Below are 22074 nucleotides of genomic sequence, written 5' to 3' on the forward strand. Positions count from 1 at the left end.
AGGCTTAGAAGAGAAAAGGGACCTGGGCCATTCTTTCAAGGCAGAGTAAGTCAGAGAGATCACCTTGATGCCAGCTCAGACATCCAACAGAGTTCTGAGATCCGCTCAGAGAGGAGCTACATGGGCCTCCACTGTGTGGCAGGAGGCTCTCCGGGCATCGACTTCTCAGGTGCTCACACTGGCCCTGAGGTGTGGGTGCCCACTTTTTAGGGAAGAGGAAGGGGTTCTTGGCTGGGACACTGTAACATAGCCAAGAGAAGTCAAGGCAGGACTTTGAACCCTGGTTTATGGAGGTTCGAATCCCATGCACTTCCACCACACCAAGCTGCCCTATTGGATTAGACAATACCCCTCTGTAGACCTCCCAATACCTGGCTTCTCAGAGCTTCTTCTCCAGGCCCCCGAACTTCCCAGCAGCTGAGTGCTAAGATTTGGCTCGGCAGGGGCTATGCCTTCCTGGCTGTTAAATATTCTGGACGCCTACACTACCCGTGGGTGGTGTACCACTAGCTACAGCTCTAGGCAGTTACTGGACTGGGGAGGGGCTTGTCCAGGATTTACACCAAGGCTGGCCCATCCCATTCTCAGAACCAGCGTGCTGAGAACAACCTCCCAGACTTTGTTTAGGGCCCTGTAAGCAGCTGCTTCCAGAAGAAAGACAGACAATATTCCACTTGTGGCGCTGCCCACAAGTGGGAAACTACAAGAAGAAGCCTCTCCACTCAAGTCCTGCTCACTCCCAAGTCTCCAGATGAACAGAGGGATGAAAACCGGCCAGGCAGAGTGACATGTGACACTTCCCTGGGTAGAAACGAAGTCCAGAAACATTGTCGACCCAATCCCAATGGGTAATTTAAAACCTGTAATAGGAAGTCCTTTTATCTACCCAAGAGTGGATTGTGTTCTTGGGTGATACATGGAACCCCTCCAGGCCTGGGTTTTCTCACTGTGGTCCCACATTGAGTTATCTGAGCTCAAATGGAAAAACAAACGCAGCAAGTGCTTCAAGCAGTGCGAGACAGTCAAGAGAGTCCTTGTTTTCAAGGTCATTTTCGAGGTTGCTGGAGGAAGCAGGAAAGGGCTCTTTAGAGCCTGTCCTAGTTGCTGGATGGGCTGAGAGGAATGTGAGGTCTCCTTCGCAGCAGAAGTTTTAGAGAAAGTTAAGTTATAAATGAAAATAAGGAGCTCTGATGACAACAGAGCCTCTGCTGGGAGGACAGGTAGATCCTGCCGCCCTGCTTCCTCTGTGTATAATGTAGGCAGCAGGAGCAGGGTCTAAAGAGGCTCTGCAGGGACTAGAGGAACAAGAAATCCCACTGAAAAAGCTGGTTCATTCCCATCATCCAAACACTTCTCCCAACCTGGGGTTGGATTGGGCCCAGCAAGGGCTCCCGCTCACCTGGCCCCAGTAGGAACATCACCAACACATCTCAAAATGGGGATGGAAGCCGCTGCTCTCACCGCAGGGCGGGGTGTTGACCTGGTCCCTGGGTAACGAGGCACAGTGGGCTATATGTCATTTCAGCATTTATGGTCAGAAATGACACCTTATAGTAACTGAAGTTCCTCTTGCTGGACATTCCCCTCTGTAGTTTGCACCCTTGATTAATACATCCTCAGTTCAGTTAGGTCCCTTTACTTCTGTGTGCCTGACATTACAAGGATCCCTCTATTACTGCCTTGTGTTAAAGTCTAGTGTACAGATGTATCAAGAAGGAGCAGCCAGTGTGAGCAGTCCAGGAACGGGCCTGCATTGTGCCCCCAGCCCTCAGCCCAGGTACCCCGGGAGAGCACCCCTGCTGCCTCAAGCAGCTCGCCCTCCCGCCGGGCACTGTTGATCACTTGTGCACAGCGCCATTCCTCTGGTGGGCTGTGGACTGCTTGAGGGCAGGCAGAACTCACCAGCAGAGGGCCCCACGTGGAAGAAACTTGCTCAATAGTTTTAGGAGGAGTGAATTTTGTAAATGGAAAGGAAGCCAGGGCTGGGCTCAGCCGCTGCTCCGGCTTGGCAGGAAGGCAAAGTTTTGTTCCTACAGTGAGTTTTGGGAGAAAGATTTAAAAATACCTGCCTTTAACACTCTATTAGGTATTCTCAGCTGTGTTCACTTTTAATTTTTCTTACATAACTTAGTTAGGAATGAATGCCATAGATGGAGTCTTTCCTAACCTCAAGCAATCTGGGAAACCGTCCACATGGATTTTGGCATCTGCTGTTGATTATGCACAGCTTCGCTTTGCCATGGAGATGAGATGGTGCTTCCCCCATCGCTACCTTGCACCCATAGCCCTCGGATGCCCCATCGCCTGGGGCCACTTTTGGGAAGAGCGGTCTTAGACACTTACCCAGCAAGCGCATCAACAAGAACTGCACCCCGATGGCAAATGACTTTTCCTCCTGGTTCACCACACTGAAAAGAGAGACAGCAAATCAGCAGTGGGAGGATTCAGGGCTGCACGATCCCTTGGGTAAGGGCCAGCCAGCCTCAGAGCGGGTCAGAACCAACTCTCATGCAGCCTGATGAGCCCTCTGGTGATTGGGTTCACCTGGGCTGAATGCTCTAGTTCTTTACATCAGTGGTCTCAAAGCGTGGTCCCTGGATCATCAGCATCCCCTAGGAGCTTGTTAGATATGCAGATTTTCAGGCCCACCCCAGACTTACTGAGTCAGAAAGTCTGGGGATGGGGCCCAGCAATCTGTATTTTACCTCCAGGAGATTCTGATGCACCACTGAGAACCACTGGTCTGTGTGATTTTCAGGGCTGCCCAGAGCCCCCTTCAAGAAGCAGAGGGCAGTAGAGGCTAGGAGTGGAGAGAACGATGCTGTGGGTGTGTTGATAGCAGCAAGTCTGAACAACTCCCACAGAATGTCTTATACCAGTAAAAAGACAGCCCTGCTGCAAAGTGTAATTAGAGCCCTTGGGCTGCAGGCTTCTGTGCACAGCTAGAAGAATTCCCTACCCCGGGCGAGCTTGCGGGTGTGTGCATACAACTCCACCCTCGGAAAGGTCCCATGTTTGGCTTAATGCTCTGCTGCAGCTGTCTGGAAATTCTTAATTTTTGAGCCAGGGGCTTTACATTTTCATTTGCAATAGGTCCTGCAAATTAGGTAGCTGGTCCTGCCCCTAACCATCTTCCTTCAGGGAGGAAAATGTGTTTGGCTAAGGAAGGAGATTCAGAGAGAGCGGGGGACAGTCCTGCCATCCCAGCTGGGGAGTGGAGAGAGGGAGAGGACACCCCCACACAAGGTGGGGAGCCAGCAGCTGGCCAGCAGAGGCACCTGATGAGTGACTTTACTCCAGGACTCTCTGTGCTCTGAGCACACACACTCCCGGTGGGTGCTTGTTGGGAAGAGCTTTCAGTACTAGGGGACAGTGAGGAAGGGAGCTCAGAAGTAATCCCCAGGCCTCTACCTATGGTTTGTTTCACCACCACCATCACAGTTCCGCTAGCAAACTGGAAAGTAACCTTTGCCCAGCCCCTGAGGGATGGCCCGGTGAGAGAAATACCGGGGGCAGGGGAAGAGGCACCCCTTGGGGCCCCCCAGTGTAAAGTGTCTCAAATCCTGTAGTGCCTACAGGTCCCTCCAGTGGCCCAGTTCATAATAGATGCCTGCCTTGTCTTGGCCCTTGCCCTGGGCAGGCTCCCCTAGATTCTCAATGAAATGGGACTTGGCCACCCCAATTTGGCTTTTGAAATGAAAGCTGGCTTTCTGACCTCTCTTTCTCCTTCCACATTGTCAGCTAGCCTTCACTTCCAGCTTGTGTTCCCACGGCTAACTGGGGGCCAGGACTCATACAAATAATGCTTGGGTCACCTACAAAGTCATTTTTTTTTTTTTTTTTTCTGAGACAGAGTCTCATTCTGTCATCCAGACTGAAGTGCAGTGGCTCAGTCTTAGCTCACTGCAACCACTGCTTCCCAGGTTCAAGCAATTCTCCTGCCTCAGCCTCCTGAGTAGCTGGGACTACAGGTGCCCACCACCATGCCCGGCTAGCTTTTGTATTTTTAGTAGAGACAAGGTTTTGCCATGTTGCCCAGGCTGGTCTTCAACACCTGACCTCAGGTGGTCCACCCACCTCGGCCTCCCAAAGTGCTGGGATTACAGGTGTGAGCCACCACACCCGGCCTACGAAGTCATCTTTAAGCCTCTCCTTCTTCACACTAAATAGCATCAATTCTGTCATGTTTCCCAGTGGGATTTATCTTTAAATCGTTGTGGGATCCGGGGGCCTCCTCTCCACCCCCTAGCCCCACTCGATCTAGAAAGGAGAGCTTTTTCTAGAGAAGCCCATCCTGTGGTTGAAATGATGCTCTGTTCTTGACTTCCTCGTCCCTGGGATTTAACAGGAGTCCTCTGGGAGGAGATTTGACAGGGATTGCCCTTTTCCCTGCTGCACAGGGACTTGCCAGGGAGATTTTCTTACCCTGTCCCGTCTCCTCATCATGGCCTCGTGTAATTTTATGTCAGGGCTAGAGGGTCCACTGTGGTCCATCTGACCCAAGGTGCAAGAAGGGAAGCCTGCTGAAGAGTCTCAGGTGAAGGTGTCAGTGCTTTGAATGCGCAGGATGGGGAGCAGTAGAGAAGGGAGTGACTGTGGCGTCAGGGAAGGCAGCACGCTGTGGGTTCCAAGCATCCCTGCACCTTCTTGCTGAGTAAGCTCAATATGCAAGGTCCTGACTGCTGTTTTCCCGCACCGTTTCTCAGAGTCGTAGTTGCAATGAGCAACCCTGAGGCATGAGTTAACGTTTCCTTCAAGACCAGGAGCAGCATTGCTCACTGGTCACCGTAGAAGCGGTGGCTCTTCTATGCTCAGTGTTCTTACAAAGTGTGCACCTGGGCCTCTCCGTGTCACCCCTGTAGGATTTGGGGGGCAAGGATAACTGGCACACCCTAAGTTTTGTGCTTTTTGTGCTGTAACAAAGTATTTTGTTTTTGACCCAGGAGTCTCACATCTTCTGCCAGCATCCTTGAAATAGTATTTGATTTGATAGCTTTCAAGCTAACTTGATAGCTCACTTATAAATAGGGTAAAATCCCAGATCCCAACAAGTGGCTGCATCTGCTCCTTCCTTTTCTCTGAGCCTTCTGGGGAAAACAGGTCATAGACACCTAGCTAGCTGTAAATTATTATTATTATTATTGTTATTTGATTAATAGTGATAATTAACATATATCTATATAGAACACCTTATATTTACAAATATATAGAACACCTTATATTTACAAAGCAATTTACCGTGTAATCCTGACACCAACCCTTTGAGGTCGATATCATTATCATCATTTCATGAATGAGGAGACTGAGGCTCAATGAGGCTAGGCAACACCCTAACACAGCCCGTATGTGGCAGAGCAGGGACTTTGATCCTGGCACCGGGAGTCCAAATCCTGCGTTTTTGCCCTCTCTACTTGCGGGGTGAGTGAGGACAGGAGGGAGGGCAGCAGGGGTGGGTTAGGTGAATTCGGTACAAATGTTGTTTTCTCCTTGCAGCCAGTGAGGTGAAGAGCAGGTCATTCCCAGTGACAACCTCAAAGTCATCATTGCCAGCTGCCAGCTGTAACGGGACACCCTGCTCCTCCCCTCCAGCTCTGGCCAGCCACTCCCTTCCTGACCTGAGGACTTGGTCCTGGAGCCAATCATACCAGGATTTTCTCATTTTCATCTTTTTCCATAGCCCTCACTCTGACTCTGAAACTTTCCACATTTTCCTGCCTTGGTTTTATGCATCCAACTAAATTCTCTTTGCTCTTCTCATTTCTTTTAGAATTTAAAAATAAGCAAACCTACAGGCATTTCCAAGGTGTGGAGCCAGGCAGCCTGGCTTCAACAAGTGGCTCAGCCATTCACTGGCTCTGCCATACGAGGCTAGTGATTTTTGTTTTAATTATTATTATTTTTTGAGACGGAGGCTCACTCCGTCACACAGGCTAGAGTGCAGTGGCACAATCTTGGCTCACTGCAACCTCCGCCTCCCAGGTTCAAGTGATTCTTCTGCCTCAGCCTCCCAAGAAGCTGGGATTACAGGCACCGGCCACCACGCCCAGCTAATTTTTGTATTTTTAGTAGAGATGGGGTTTTGCCATGTTGGCCAGGCTGGTCTTGAACTCCTGACCTCAGATGATGCCCCTGCCTCGGCCTCCTAAAATGCTGGGGTTACAGGCATGAGCCACCGCGCCCAGCCTAGGCTTGATTTAACCTCCAATGTTCAGAGTGGAGGGGCCAACAGGGCCTGTGTCACACGGATGCTGTGGGACTGAATGAGGCCCTGCAATGAGGAGCTCAGCACAGCGCCTCCCAGGGCAGGGCTGCCAGCACTGTTGCCATTATTATTATTTCCCCTCAGCAAAAGAACATTGCCCATTGTCATTCAAAGGACTCTGAGGGTGAGAAAAGGGGGGAGAAATGAGAAACAGGCAACTAGGTGCAAAGTCAAAGGGAGTTGTGGGGAAGGAGAAGCCACGCCCCAGACCCCCAGAGGTTTGCCACTCACCGCAGAACCATCATGTAGAGGGGGTTGTGGGAGATGCAGGCTATCAGGGACACGAAGGAGATGAGGAAGACGGCCGGGAGCAGGAAGTGGGCACAGGGGATAGGGCACGATCCTGTCTTTGCTGAAGCGAATCCCCCAGTCACACAGCTGCAGTTCAAATAGATCTTGAAGAAGAAGGGGAGGGGAAAAGGGGAAATCTGTGATGATTTCACGTTCACCCACTTCAGAGGTCAGAGGTCTGCACCAGCTCTTGCTGGAGACTTCGGTTCCAACCCTTGTGTTCTCTGGATCTGGTTCCCAGGGAAGCTGGCTGAGGCTGAGGAGGCCAGGTGAGGGTTTCAAGCTGCCCCAGGGGTCCCACCTCTGTCACTGTTTGGGCAACAGAAACCATCTTCTGGGATGGGCTGGACTCCTCCAGAAGTCACGTCTGCCTCTGGATGCCCGGGAACACTGCCAGGCTAGGCGCCCCACCCCCAGCTTGGAGCCAGGGGCCCAGGAGGGCTCTCCTTTGGGCCAGGCCTCCTGTGCCCAGCAGTAGCGGTTTTGCAGATTGTTGTTTTTGCTGTTTGTGTGTTTATTGCAGAGGGAGGGATAACCAGTAGGAGGGCAATGGGAACACAGTGGAATTCCCTGAGTTCTGATTCTGTCAGGCCTTTGCCGGAGTTCCCTGCCTGAAAGAAACTCCTTCTGCCTAAAAGGGACTCCTGAAAAGTCTGTCTCAAGTCTGCAAGTCCGTATGGCTCAATACTGTTGTCCAACTCACGTTGGTGGCCACTGCCCTTGTCTGGTGGTCTTCACCTTCCTTCGCTGACCTTGTCAGATGGCCCAGCCTGTGACAATTTCAGTGTCCAAGCAGTTACAGGACTAATATTGGAACTAATGGACTAGTATGTTTCCGTCTGCCAACAGTGGTAACTATGCACCCTCTTGACTTGGCCCCTAGGAAACTCCAAAGTTAGTTATATACAATATTGCTGTTACTCTCCTCAGTGTAGATTTTTTAAATAGAGACTTTTTTCTTTATAATTTACTGTTTTTTTCTTGATATTTTGCTAATGGATTTTTGTCTTGAGGTACGTATGCTGTTACGGGAAACTTGCCAAGATTATTTCTGGAAATAAGTGACTCAGAGGTAAGTTAACAAAGATAAGAAAACCACAGAAGCCACCACAACTGGAAGGCAACTCAAAGAGCATCTTGTCCAAGTTCCTTGTCCTTCCTCTGCCTGGGAGCCACACTCCTTTGCCCGCAGAGGTGGCAGTGGCAGCAGCCTTGCCCCGTCCTTTTAGAGGAGGTTGGTAACTGGGCGCTAGCCTTGCCCATCTCCTCCATACAGGCTTAAGGGAATAAGGCATGTTCCTAGCTTACATTAACTGCACAGTCTTCTCATTGCTCAGCAGTTCCTAAGCCTGGCCTGCCTGGCTCTGGCTCCTGCCTGCTCCCTGGCCAGCTGGGCGTGACACTCGTCCTGCAGCACCAAGCCTGGCCCTTTCTCTTCTTTCCTACAGCGTGCCCAGTACATTCATGCCCATGGGACTTGTACTTGCTGCTCCCTTTAGCTGGAATGCACTGCTCCTGCTGTACATAGAATTCTGTTCTTCTGGTTGTTCAGTTCTAATGTCACCCTCTCCGGGAGGCCCCTGGGAACTCTCCATCCTATTAAGTCCTTCCATGGCATGGGTTACTTTCTAGAATTACTCTGTGTGTTTATTTGATAGAATGCACACTCCATGAGAACAAGGACCTTGTCTGATGGGTTCACTATCACATCCTCAGCACTCAGGCTGTGCCCAGTGTTCTGTTTATTGAATAACTAAACAAATGACTCAAGTCAGTTTGCTGCTGGCTGATCCTAGGAGGTGTGGAGCCACAGAAAAATGGACTGTACTTTGCCAAGCGAGTCCAGTGAATGGAGGCTGCCCAAGTGGAAGGCTGGTGGCCAGAAGATAAATAGCTTTGAATAGAAGTGCCCCAAACTGAGGCAGAGCCCTGGGTTCAAGTCCCAGGTCAGCCCGAAATAGCTGAATGACTTCAGGCCAGCCATGTGGCCACACCTGGGAGCTGAGGGGTTGAACCAAATGCCCTCAGCTACTGCTTCTGGCTCTACCCTTCCAGGTCCATGTCACAGAAGCCTAATGCCCTCAATTTATCTGGGCCACGGCCAGCCTGCAGGACCCAGAGATGCCCATGAGGATCCTCAGGATGGGGCTCAAAGGCCTCAGCTGAAGGAGTGCTTTGACTGGTTTCTGCTCTGAGCAGTTAGGCCTCAAGAATGTGAATTTGTTGGATGTCGGCCAGTCTTTAATTGACTGTGGGCTGTCGGCATCTGGTCATGACCCCAGGGGTAGGGAGGTAGAGAGAGGCTGGATGTGGCTCAGAGGAGGCCAGGATGCTGGCAATGAGTGTGTGTGTGGAGCCCCGCCTATCCTGGAGCCGAGAAACAGTCTTTGAGGGCATGCACTGAGCTCCGAGATCCCGTGGGGCTCCTCTTGCCTCTGGACCCTGGCTGCCCTTACCAATTGCTTGGAGGTTGCAGAGCTCATGTTGATGTTTCTGCAGCCAGCGTGGCAAGGGGAGAGGTACTCGATTCCATTGTCCCCACAGACCGGGTGGAAGATAGAATCTGGGCACGAGCAGTCCCTGCGGCAGGCGGGAGGCTGCGGATGTATAGAACTTGATGTGCTGCCAGCAAAAGAGGAAACGGGGAGTCAAACAAAGCAAGACCAAAGAAAAACCCTACCCTCCAGCCCAGTGTGAGTTCCTGGCCTGGTGAGTGTGTCTGTGCATCTTTATTTATTTTGGGCCAGTGCCACCCTGGGATGTGAATTATGCCTGGTGGAGCCAACAGTGAATTTGCCACTGTTTAGTGGTCACGGCATCTCTCCATTTCTTCTGCCACTGGGAGCCCAAATCCACTAATTATGCGCTGGGAAGGCCTGACTGGTGAATCCCCCGCCACAGTAGGGGTCAAGACAACCAACTAACCAGAAAGGGCAGCTGCAGTGGGCAGGTCACAGACAATATTCACCTTCCCTCTTCTTCAGCCTGAAAAACAGTGGCTGGGACCGCTGAGGCAATCCAGGATTTAGTTAGCTCTCTGTCTCCTGGCTTAATGTAGACCTTGCCTAGGTTACTGCATCCCCATGAGCTTCCACCAGAGCTTTCACTGGTTGATCTCACTGTTCCCCAGTATCTGATATTCATGACCTTCTTCAGGGAGGGTTGGGAAAGGGGCTGATAAACCACTGCCCAGATATTTCACTAGTATAACTGTACAAATGAGAGTTCATCTCATGTGCCAGACGCTGTGCCCGGGGGCTTTCATGCACAGTCATCACAAGGAGTCTACAGTGAATTACTCACCTTCTGTGGATTAGAAAACCAAAGCTTAGATAAGGTAAGGAACTCCCCCAACTAGTACGGAGCACTGGCATAGAGGCCAGGCCTGTCTGAGGACAAAGCCGTGTGCTAAACTACCAATGGATGCTGCCAAAAGGCCCAAAGGCTTCTCGACTTTTCTCAGTCCACAGTCAGCCTGCAGAAGTGCCGTACAGACCAGGGGTGAGCTCCCTACCCCAAGCAACCCTCCCTTCCCTCAAACCCCTTCTCTCCTTCACCCACCAAAGACAGAGGAGGTCATTTCAAAGAAAAAAAGACAGAGAAAATACCAGGGCTAAAAGGTACAGCATCTCCAAATGTTGCAACTTCATTAGGCAAAGTCTAAAAAAAAGCTTGTTGACAGGTGGTACCCAGGAAAAAAAAAATAAAATGCCCCTTGCTTGGCATCCTCCCCCTCACAGGGCTCTGAAGCTCTTCCTGAACATAAAGCCCAAGTTAACATTGTGACCCATATCGCTGTCTGCAAACCGACAGGCAGACTTTACCTGCCCTCCTCCTCACCTGCCCTAATTTTTCAAGTCTGCCATCACTCTCATTATTCTCCAGATCTTTTCAAGTCTCCTTTCATCTCTCTTCAGCAGCTCAATGAAACTGAAATTCTAGCCAGCACAGAGCTGATGCTAAACATAGCTTATTTCCTGGTTCCTGTGGCTCACAGCCCTACAAATTCATCCTGAAATCAAACAAATTAGTTTTTGGTGCTTCTTAAGAAAACAGAACTCTAACCCTGATTGCTGGTGGCCCAGTAAGAGCCTTTGATCTCTTCTCATAATGGAGCATACCATTCAAGACCTGATTTTCTAAGTTGCCACGTGAGAGATCAGATCAAAAGTGGGCCGGGCGGGGTGGCTCACGCCTGTAATTTCAGCACTTTGGGAGGCTGTGGCAGGCAGATCACTTGAGGTCAGGAGTTTATGACCAGCCTGGCCAACATGGTGAAACCCCACCTCAACTAAATGTTTGTTTAATGTTTGTAAAAATAGAAACATTAGCCAGGTGTGGTGGTACACACCTGTAAGCCCAGTTACTTGAGAGGCTGAGGCATGAGAACTGCTTGAACCTGGGAGAAACACTTGAACCCGGGAGGTGGAGTTGGCAGTGAGCAAACTCCTTGAACCTGGGAGGTGGAGAAACACTTGAACCTGGGAGGTGGAGAAACACTTGAACCTGGGAGGTGGAGTTTGCAGTGATCACGCCACTGCACTCCAGCCTGGGTGATGGAGCAAGACCAGAATCTGTCTAAAAAAAAAAAAACAAATGTGTACAGCAGAGAAGAGAGTTGAGGAAACAGGAAGGAAGATGTATAACAGCCGAATCTAGGCCCTGGCCCTAGCAAAGGGGATCTCTGTGCCCCTTATTCCCATTACCTAGGGGGGTAGACTTCGGCCACAGTTGGGGTGGAGCATCCCATGAAGAACAGAGGAACACAAAGGATCATGGAGATGGTGATGATGGTGGTAGCTACGCGGGGAATGGTTTGCAGAGAGAAAACAAAGCGCTTCATGAGGATTCCTCCAAACAGCATCCCCAAGGCTGCAGCAGGGAGGTTCACAGCACCTATAAGTGAAAAGAAGCAGGTGATCCAGGTGCACAGGCCTGGGACTGCATGGGGCTACAAACAGTGAGCTGGATCACTGAGAAGGAAGCATGGCTTCAGGAAGGAACATTTGGTATGTTAAATTGTAATATAAATAGCTGACATTAATTGAGCATCTACTGCTTGCCAGGCACACCTAGAGAAATATCTTGAGACAGGATTGCCTGGTCTATACAAAGAATACAGAAGTGGGGTTCTTGCAGCTTAAGAGATGTGGGTTGAATATGCATTTATTAAGCACCTTTCATTCCTTGGGGCCTCTTTGCATGGGACCACATTAGCAACACGGGAGTGATGACCCCTATGTACCAGTCAGAGATGGAAGGCCTGAGGGGTAAAGTCATAGCCAAGGACCAGCCAGGGGGTGCACGGGAGTCACCCTCAAATCTCATGCACTGATCACCTCGCCAACTCCATATGGTTAAGCTCACCTGTGAGTTGGGCCCAATGATTTCCTAGGGTACTTGGTGGGACCACATCTGTAGTTCTCAACACAGTTGAAAAAATACTAACGCTGGGCCCCACCTCCAGAGATTCTGGTTTCATTAGCCTGGGGTAGGGCCGGGCATCTGTGTTTTGTAAAGCTCTCCAGAGGAGCCTCTGGTGCAGCCTCAGTTGAGAATCACTAAACCGTGTACTCTCTAACCAAAGCAAATATCTTCAGGTCCCTGGAGAAGAAGAGAAAACCCAGGAGGCATTTTGTCTAACCTCAAATTCAACCTTCCCTCTTTCCTGTGTTGTCCCTGATGATGTCAGGGCCTTTGGGAAGCTGTCAGACTTCCAGCCCCTTTACAGGGAGGAAGGCAGCCCCCAGCCTCCACCCACTCCTGACTGGAAGGATAGGAGTCAGAAATCTGCCAAGAACTTTCTAGATTGCCAACCAGGAAAACTGTCCTTAAAATTCTTTCTCCTGGGCAGTCCTCCTCCGGCCCTGCCTGTGTCCGGTCTGGCCTGCACCCATCCCTGAGCGGGTGGCTGGAGTGCCTGCCTCCTGGCCCAGGCAAGCCCTGCGGCTCCTGCAGCACCCTGTGGACTCACCAATGAGGAAGTTGGCGTAGGCCGCTGAGGTGCCATACTGCTTCTCCAGGAACTTGTTGAGGAAGGTGGAGAGGCCAGCAATGACCGAGGAGAAGGTGCACTGGGCCAGGACCACCAGCACGAAGAGCGGGTTCATCAGGAGCCTCAGAAAGATGCGGGGAAACCCTGGGAACAGACCGCCGTCAAGAGCCGGCTTCTGTGGCCGCCAGCATGGGGCACCCCTTCCTGCCCCCTCCTTCTGAGCAACTCTCTTTTCTAGGAAGGGGCAGAATCTGAGCACCGGGATGTTCTGTGACCAGTCTAGGGGCATACAGCCACTCGAGCCCCCTCTCCACATGCTCACAGTGCCTGAAAGAAACCAGGCGGCAGGCAGATAGAAATAGGACTAACACTGGAAACAGTCTCCTCACGTGCCTGCCACCTCCACAAGAAGGCAAGAGGGGAAGTGGGAGAAGAACATGGGACCAGACCGCGGGGTGGCCACGTGACTGATCCAGTGCAATTTGGGTCTCCCGGTACCTGCAAAGTAGTGGTCACCAGGATCCCTGACAGAAGCCCTGGGCTGCAGGCACACCTAGGGGATGGGCCAGTTCTGGGCCATCTGCTCCTACTGCCCGTTACCACATACAATACCACAGGGGCTGGGGTCCCCTGGCCATTATCCCCTCCCCTGCACTGCACCAGCCCACCCAGGGCTGCAGGGTCAGTTACGTTTAATGAAATCCACCAGGGAGCCTCTTGACTTGGCCTCCTCCAACTTCCTTGCTTCGTCCGCTGTGGCAGGATTCCTCTGAAGGCAATGAAACAGGTGAATGTTCACGGCCCAGGCTCACTGCAGCCACCCTTCCCTTGGCCCTTGAGTCTCTGGCCTCAGAGGCTCAAGGCTGGGCGGAGGTGAGCCGCCCCAGGCGTGTGTGCATGGGAGGGCATCCAGAGAATGCTCTCTTGAAGCAAACAACACCTGCATTTCCGTGAGCCCGGTGTTTTAGCCGACAATCAAAACACATCTATGTCAATGCCTCCCACGATACCTGTGGGCATATTATTTCATATCTAACTTTCCCATGACTGTTGCCAAAGGTGTCTTCCTGGACCCCACTCCTCACCCCCATCTGTCATGGCTACACTTCTCCCCTACGCTCAGATTCCAGGGGATACTGGCTTCTGGGACACTCTAGTCTAGAATGCCGTCTGTTTCCAGCCCCACCCTCCTCCCCCTTTCTATCTCCTCTCTGGGATTCTTGCTTCCTCCTGAGCCTAAAGGTGAGTGCTGCTCAAGGCTCTGTCCTAAACCTTTACCTGCACTTTCTTGGGTATACTACCCCAGGGAACCTTCCTACCTCTCCTGACCTTGTCAGCTCCAGCTTAAGGCCCTGCAGCTCTGAGCTGCCTTTCAGATGTGAGGCCCCTGGCCTCTGACAGCCTTAGGATCCTGCCGGGAACTCAGGAACTCATCGCCAGGAATAGGCTCTCCCATTCACTGAGTGCTTACTCCCTGCTGGGCCCATGCCCAGTATTCACATGCTTTGTCTCATTCCTCACAACTCCTTCCCATATCGCTACTCTAATTAGCTGGAGCACTGTAAAGAAGAGGAATCTTAGGAACAAAGAAACTTGGCAAAGATCACTCAGCTAGTTTATTGCTTTTTAATTTTTTAAATTATTTTTTTAGAGGCAGGGTCTCACTCTGTCACCCAGGCTGGTGTGCAGTGGTGCAGTCATATCTCACTGCAGTCTTGAACTCCTGAGCTCAAGTGATTCTCTCACCTCAGCCTCCCAAGTAGGTGGGACTACATGCACTCAACACCATGCCCAGCTAAGTTTTTAAAATAAATTTTTTTTTTGTAGAGATGGGGTCTTGCTATGTTGCCCAGGGTGGTCTTGAACTTCGTTCCTTCCCTACCCACCAATCTCAACCTGGGCTCAAGCAATCCTCCTGCCTTGGCCTCCTAAAGTGTGAGATTACACACCTGGCCAACTCAGCTGGTTTATAAGTAGAAGAGCTGCATTCAAACCCTGCCTGACCCCAGCACCTGCATGATGTGCAGCCAACCTCTGAAATTCTTCCCCAAGACAAGCTGAGGTCCTCCCACCCCTGCCCCTCTTCCCCCAGCTGGGCCTAGATTTTATATACCTCATTGTCAAACATTGTGCTCTATTTTGGACCTTGAAGCCTAGGCATAAACTTTAGCTCCTTCTTCTCCTCCAAGCCAGCTCACCGCTGAGCCCTTCTGGGCATCCACCCTAGGAATGTCTATCCTTATCCTTGCCCTGTCCCAGCTCTCCGACAACCATTGCTGCATTCCCCATCTCTCACCTGGTCTCTGCACTGGCCTCTTCAGATCTGCAGCTTCCATTCCTTCCCTACCCTCTAAACTCAACCTAGCTGCCATATTGCCACCCAAGTAGCCACCCAGTCACTGCAGTGCCCCAGAACTTCATGAAATCAGAACAATCTTTAGACCCTTCAGCTTGACATCAAGCCCCTACCCAGACTTCTCTTCCTTGCTCTCCATTCTCATCCTGCCCTGATTCCTTTCCCCAGTAGGTATGACGAAGATGCTCAGAAGGTCCCCTGCTCAAAATAGGCTCCAATCTCAGCCACCCTCATACTCTTCAATGCTAGAAATCCATCAGTTTTTCAGGTTCAAACATTGATAGGCCCTATTAAATGTAAAAGTTGACTATGCCGGGTTGCAGACTTGGCTTTTATTGGCTCTTAATTCTTTAGCTCAATTTAGATAAGCTCAGTGTTTCCCAAACTGTTCCCTGGAGGTCTCCTGATCCTCGAGATGCTAACATGGTAAGGGAACATGGAGCAGATACCACCTTTTGGAAATTCACCAACACCCTCACCTCTCAAAGCCTCTGGGAAGTCCTGCATCATGAAATTTGTTTACATTTCACCCTGGATTTGTTTAACATACTGTAGCTTTTTAGCTCTATTTATTTTCTACCCCCACATCCCTTTCTTAAACTCCCATAGGTAGAGTCAGGGGCTCTTGGAACCTTACCTTTGTTCCTATGGGCATTACTCGAGGGAAGAAAAAAAAGGGGAAAGACGTGAGAACCAAGAAGACTGAAGAAATAAGCAGGCCTAGCCACCAGGCTCCAATCCATCGGGGGTCACCCGGGACCAAGTTAACTGTAGCTGAAGAGAAACCAAAGGGTACAAGTGTTTGTTGAATGCATGATCTCACCTTACTGGAAACAGAACCTCTGATCAGAGGGAGTCTTACTGATTTTCTTCCCAGGATGGAGAAGAGGCAAGCCATGAGCTAGATTCTTGGTCAAAACAGCATTCCCTCTCCCAGCTATTGGTCTTCCCAGAGGACCAGGGCCACTGCACATGAAGCAGAGCATCAGAAAATCCCCGGGCAGGAGGGAGCAGTACCTTCACCTCCTTATTCAACTCCCAGCCCGTGGTAGGAGTAGTGAGGAAGGGAGCTGACTCTCACTCCCAAGGGCACACCATGGGCCAGACCCTAGACCACGTGCTTTCCATCTGTTTTCCACTGGGTTCTCCTAGCAAGTCTGCCCACTTCTCACCAGTCAAGAAACTAAGGATAGAAGGGATTAAGTCCCTTGCCTCAGGTTAAGGCTAGTAAGTGCCATTTCATTGGTCAATTTCAAACCTACATCTTCCTGGTATGCAAACCTGCCCTCTTAACCATTAAACTACTGCCTCCCAACTTTATGGATCCCTAACAAAAGAGGCCCCATAATCCTTAGAAGCCTAAAGAAACAGCCATCAACTGTGTGAGCTGCCTGGCTTCCAAAGGAGCAGCTTTCTCTTGGCAATTCTCTTGCACATGTGTAAAAGTCTGCCATTGTGTTTCTCTGTGTAAAGAAACTATCCAGGCATAAAGGGAAGGAGAAGGTGGCAGAACGGCTCAGTCAAATCATGACAAGCATCCCTGGGCACTGCCCTGAGTGGACTGGGCGCTCAGTAGCTGGTCTCTTTGGACAACCAAGAGCCAGGAACCAATTCGGGAAGTGCCAGCAAAAGGATAGAGATGGCTTGATTCTGAGGCATAAGACACCCCCTTGGCTTCCCACTTTCATTTGAAGTACAGCCAAATGACACCATGCAGATGGCACTGTGGTCTGACAGTCCTAGGGATGGGAGTCTAGGCTCTGGCAGCATGGTTGCAACTAGCACCTGCCAGATATCTGTGACCTGACCTGTGTGCAGGGCACTGGTGTGGGTGCTCTTCCTGGAGTCTGGCTCAGTCCTGCCTTTCAGCCACGGCTCCAGCTGAGCTGGAACTTCATATCCCACCCACACACTCCCCACACTCTCCACCCTACAGCACTTTGCCTGTCCCTCTGTTATGGTGCTGACCTTCCCCGTCTTGTGGGAGACTGGGTAGTGTGGGACGTGCTCACAAAGGCAGGAAGCCCTTGCTTGATTCATCCTGGGGCTGGCTCCCCGAATGGTTATCTCAGAACTTTTGCCAGTGTCTAGGGACTATATCTTCTCATCCATACCACTTGTTGAAGAATACAAACTCATACTGTTGACTTCTTAATATACATCAGGCTTGTTCTGATCTTTACAACAACTTTATTTTACTATCATTAGCTCCATTTTACAGATGAGGAAGCTGAGGCACAGAAAGACAAAGTCACTTGCCTAAGATCACTTGGCTAGTAGGAGATGGAACCAGGATGAGACCCAGGCAGTCCCATCCCAGCACCCACACAGTCAAACACCATGTTATACCCTCTGGATGTGAGTCATCATCCATGTGTATATTTTATATGGTGTTTCTTTTTTTCCTCAAAAGAGCTCTTATTAAATCTCGTTTCTTTTTAAAAAAAAAAAAAAAAAAGAACCAGCAATATCTTAGAATCAAAGAACCATAGAAATATGTTTAATGCCACCACCAACATGGGCGCTGTGGCGGCAACACCTGAGGCCCTGCCCTAGGTCTCCAAACTTCTTAAGACAGAAAGTGAGTTTGCTTCAGCAGGTTGTTCCCCACAGTAGCCAGCGTGGGCCCTGAGAGAGGAGGCGCACACTGTCTGCTCCTAGCTGTCCGAGGGACTGCAGGGATGAATGAGGATGTGGCAGAGCACATCTGGATCTGAAGCTTCATTCTCTGTTCTGATTGAAAGCAGCCGGGGGCTGCTTTATGGAGCTGGGGATGGGAGTGGGTGTCCTCTGCACACACTCACCTGTGTTGACTCTGCCGTAGTCCACGTAGATCTGCAGCATGACAGAGCCCAGCAGGTACCCAAAAGCCGGTCCAAATACAGAGATGGCAAATAAGATGGCTGGAAATGGAAGTAAGGGGAAGGAGACTGAGAGAAATGGAGAGAGTCTGGCCATGGGAGCTCCCAAGCTGAGGGAGAGTCTTGAGATGTCACTCCATCTGTCCCCAAGCCTGATAAGCCCACACCTATGGCATCTCCCACCAGCAAGGCCAGAACCACTCAAGATTCCAAGACATATAGAACCAAGGCTATTTCTACCTCCAGCCAACTTCCAAAGAGACCTGCTTGCCAGGAAGGAAACAGGCTCCAAGGCATTTAAAAATGCCAGGTGATGCTCCCTGTGGGTACAATGCTGGGGGCCCTCGGAGGAGCTTATGGTGCCACAGAGCCTGTGAGGGTGGTCTGTCTCATCTGGAGTATGGGCCCTGAGGATGCTCAAAGTGGCTTGTTCTATTTTTTTTTTTTTTTTTTTTTTTTTAGGTGGAGTTTCACTCTTGTTGCCCAGGCTGGAGTGCAATGGTACAATCTTGGCTCACTGCAACCTCTGCCTCCAGGGGTTCAAGTGATTCTCCTGCCTCAGCATCCCAAGTAGCTGGGACCACAGGTGTGCGCCACCATGCCCAGCTAATTTTGTATTTTAAGTAGAGGCAGGTTTCTCCATGTTGATCAGGCTCGTCTCGAACTCCCGGCCTCAGGTGATCCACCTGCCTCGGCCTCTCAAAGTGTTGGGATTACAGGCATGAGCCACCACTTCCAGCCCAAAGTGGCTTGTTCTAAGGGAAGGATTTGGGCGTTCACATGGTCATCTGCTATCTGCTTTGCATGGGCTTCTTTGAGGCCAACCTTCCCCTAAGTTGATGTCTCAGAGAAGACATGTGTGTCCTGGCCTGTGCCTGGAGGACTAGACAGCAACAGTAGCAGCTGTTGGTTTAGGGTATGTCCAGTGCCCAACACCAGCTAACTGGTTACATGTGCCATCTCATGTATCCCACAGTCAGCCAGTGCACAGATAATACCAGCTTCATTCTAGAGGTGAGAAACCTGGGGCCCTGGGGTTCAGCCACTTGCCTCAGATCACATAGCTGGGAGGTAACAGGGCTGATATTCAAACCAAATCTGTCTGATCCCCAGGCTTTTGAATTCATTTGCTGGTTGTAAGCAAAGAGGGTGGGACTTCAGTTTAGTCCCCCAGGGCCTCATCAAGTGTTACATCAGGACCTCACCCCTCCCCAAATCCCTCTTCAAACCGGTGACTCACAGATGTACAGGGGCGAGTTGCTGGGCTCTGAGAAGTCGTCCACATATGAGATCCCAAATGGCTGAATAGGCACTGTCCCGATGCCAGCCAGCAGCTGGGCAACCACCATCAGGCCCCACATGCTGCTGGTCTCCTTCTGGGGGTTCTGGGTGGTGCTGTGGCACTTACTGGGAGGCAGGTCCTGCCAATGCTTCTGGCAGAGCTCAGCCTGCAAGTGGCTGTTGTTTCCTGCAACGAGAGTGCTTGCTGGTCTCCACCACCCTGGTCTCCTGATTCCATCGGCTGGCCTCCAAACCTGGCCTTTCTCCCAGGCCCCTTGGGGAAGGACCAACTCTGGCCAGAGACTGTGCTAGCAAACAGGATATGGCCCCTGAGGACCACGTCCTTCTGTCTGGCCAGCAGGAGGGACTCTAGAAACTAAGGTGAGAGAGAGGTAGAATGTGGGCTCCCTGGCCCCAGGAGCTGCTATTTCTCAGGTGGAGAGAAATCTTCTTCTCGTGAATGTCCATGCCTTCTCCTCCATGGGCACTGGTGGGCAGCAAGCACAGAGAGGTCAGTACCTTCATCCATGGAGGAAAGGGGCACCCAGCTGGAAAAGGGGGTTCCAGGGTCAAAGCCCAGGCCCGTCGGCCTCCAGCACCCTGTGCTCAGCCCTGGGGCTCTGGGTCCCCAGGGTTCTTTTCAGCAGGACAGAGGTCATGCTGTTGCACTGGGTTGGTGTCACCTATAACCTGGGTTGCATCCCTGGTTGTGACTCCCAGAGCCTTCACTTCTTAGTGAACCCAGCACCAAGTCACACTGGAAGACCTACTGCCAAAGACATTTAATATCCTTGCCATTCTGGGGAAGCTCCCAGAACTTCTGATGCTGGAGGGGCTTTAAGACCCTCTAGTTCAACCTCTCATATTACAGATGGGGAAGCTGAGGCTGCTTCTTGAAGCCCTTCTCTGAGTGTCCCAGACACCCTGGGTGAAGCCTGTGGGCACTGTGGTTCCTGTGGCTGTGGCCCTTGCCAGGCTGGGCTGCCGCTTCCACGCCTCTGTTTTTAATTTGGCCCACACCAAGCGATTAGCATTGTCAGCTCTCCAAAGCCTTAGGGGTTCTTGAGGGCTCCTTTCCATGAGATCCCCTTTTCCTGCCTCATTCAGGCTAATGGAAACTGCTGACGTCACTGATCTCACTCACTTAACACTCATGGGATTCTGTCTAATTCTCACTTGTGCTGCCCTGAGCTAGGTGAGCCTAAGTCCCAGAGACAGAAAAACCGAGCGCCGTAGACTAGCCCTGCTCCTCACACTGGACTGTGCCGGTGGTGCTGTTGGGCTCAGGGCTGCCCTGGATGGTGGGGCTGGGGAGAGGGGTCTGTGCTCTTCATTGCCCTTTCCCCTCTCCCCAGTCGCACACCGCTCGCCCAGCCTGGCCCCACTGTTGTCTGCCCTCTACGTGGTGTCTATGCAGGACACATTTGAAAGTTGCTGTCACGGGAGCTCCCCCATCAGTCAGGGAAGCCTGTCCCAGGACAAGGAAAGGAAGCCAAGGCGTCTGTTTGGTCAGGGTCATCTAGACCTTCAATAGCTGTGTTCATGGAAGGAAGCATCCAGGCAAGCAGCCAGGGACTGTGGTCAGGGTCCCTCTGTACCTCCCTCTTCCCACTCCATGTTCATTATCCTGCCTTTCAATGGCAGAATTCAAATAGAGTGGCCTGACCACATGATGACATAATATGCAACCTTTTAGAATTAGGGTGAAAATACAGCCTTTTTTTTTTTTTACATGGAAAGACAGCTGGAACAGCTTATTAGAATTAAAAAATAGTAACTAGTAGTTTGGAGAAGAATATGTTCCCTAATTTATAAAACGTTTGTGGACTACTTGAATATGCAGAGACAACCTCTGGAAGATGAAGGCTTTCTCTGGGTAATGAGATTGTGCTGATCTTTTTTTATTTGCCTCATTTTGTGGGGAAAAGAAAGAGAGATCAGCCTGTTACTGTGTCTATATAGAAAGAAGTAGACATAAGAGACTCCATTTTGTTCTGTATTTGAGATGCTGTTAATCTGTGACCCTACCCCCAACCTTGTCCTTGCAAGAGACATGTGCTGTGGTGACTCAGGCTTAATGGATTTTGGGCTGTGCAGGATGTGCTTTGTTAAACAAGTGCCTGAAGGCAGCTTGCTGGTTAAAAATCCTGCCCGTCCCTGGGCAATGGAACATCTCGGTGTAAAACCCGATTGTATGCTCTGTTTACTGAGATAGGAGAAAACTGCCTTACGGCATAAGGTGGGACTTGCTGGCGGGAATTGCTGGCGCAATGCTGCTAAAAGGCTTAAGGAGATGTTTGCATATGCATATCAAGGCACAGCATTTTCCTTTTAACTTATTCATGTCACAGAGATCTTTATCCATATGTCTTACTGCTAATTTTCTCCCTTGATGATCCTATTGTCCTGCCACTCCCTTATCTTTAAGATGGTAAAGATAATTATCAATAAACACTAAGGGAACTGTGCCAGCGTGGGTCCTCTGTATGCTGAGCGCGGGTCCCCTGGGCCCACTTTTTCTTTCTCTATACTTTGTCTCTGTGTCTCATTTCTTTTCTCAAGTCTCTCGTTCCACCTAATGAGAAACGCCCACAGGTGTGGGGGGGTGGGCCACCCCTTCATCATTTATTTTGTAATTTGTCTGAAATGAACACATGATACTTTTGAAATAAAGCAACAAAGTTTTCAAATTAAAAGTTTTTGTAAATAAATATATCCAAAGCTTAACAGCGTCTCTCCCATTTCTTCTTTGTCCCATTCCCATTGCCCTTCTTTCTGCTCTAGGCTCTAGGCCTGCAATGGTGGAGCTGAGTCTCTGCCCACCCCCACCAACCACAACCCACTGCCGATGTCACCAATCTCACTCACTTAACACTGATGACATTCAGTTTAATTCTCACTTGTGCTGCCCTGAGCTAGGTGAGCCTAAGTCCCACCACACCCCACCACCACCTCTCCCCTGTGGAGTGTTGGGCCTCTCTCTGATTGACAGGCTCTACGGTAGAGACCCAAGTCCTAGCACCAGAAA

At 50.7% G+C, this 22074-nt stretch overlaps 1 protein-coding gene across 1 annotated transcript in view; it reads right to left on the bottom strand.

Moving 5' to 3' along the window:
- SLCO2A1 (solute carrier organic anion transporter family member 2A1) overlaps positions 1-22074 on the bottom strand; it is an 87389-nt gene that overhangs the window by 1771 nt on the left and 63544 nt on the right. The window contains exons 4-12 of the mRNA XM_026454168.1: positions 19006-19233; positions 17709-17807; positions 15542-15678; positions 13239-13317; positions 12528-12692; positions 11260-11449; positions 9010-9175; positions 6494-6657; positions 2344-2408 (exon numbers count right to left, since the gene is read on the bottom strand). Of these exons, the coding sequence (XP_026309953.1) occupies positions 2344-2408; positions 6494-6657; positions 9010-9175; positions 11260-11449; positions 12528-12692; positions 13239-13317; positions 15542-15678; positions 17709-17807; positions 19006-19233 (1293 nt within the window). The remainder of the gene's footprint in view (positions 1-2343; positions 2409-6493; positions 6658-9009; positions 9176-11259; positions 11450-12527; positions 12693-13238; positions 13318-15541; positions 15679-17708; positions 17808-19005; positions 19234-22074) is intronic.

The sequence above is a fragment of the Piliocolobus tephrosceles genome, chromosome 2 (genome assembly GCF_002776525.5).
Source record: "Piliocolobus tephrosceles isolate RC106 chromosome 2, ASM277652v3, whole genome shotgun sequence".
NCBI lineage: Eukaryota > Metazoa > Chordata > Mammalia > Primates > Cercopithecidae > Piliocolobus > Piliocolobus tephrosceles.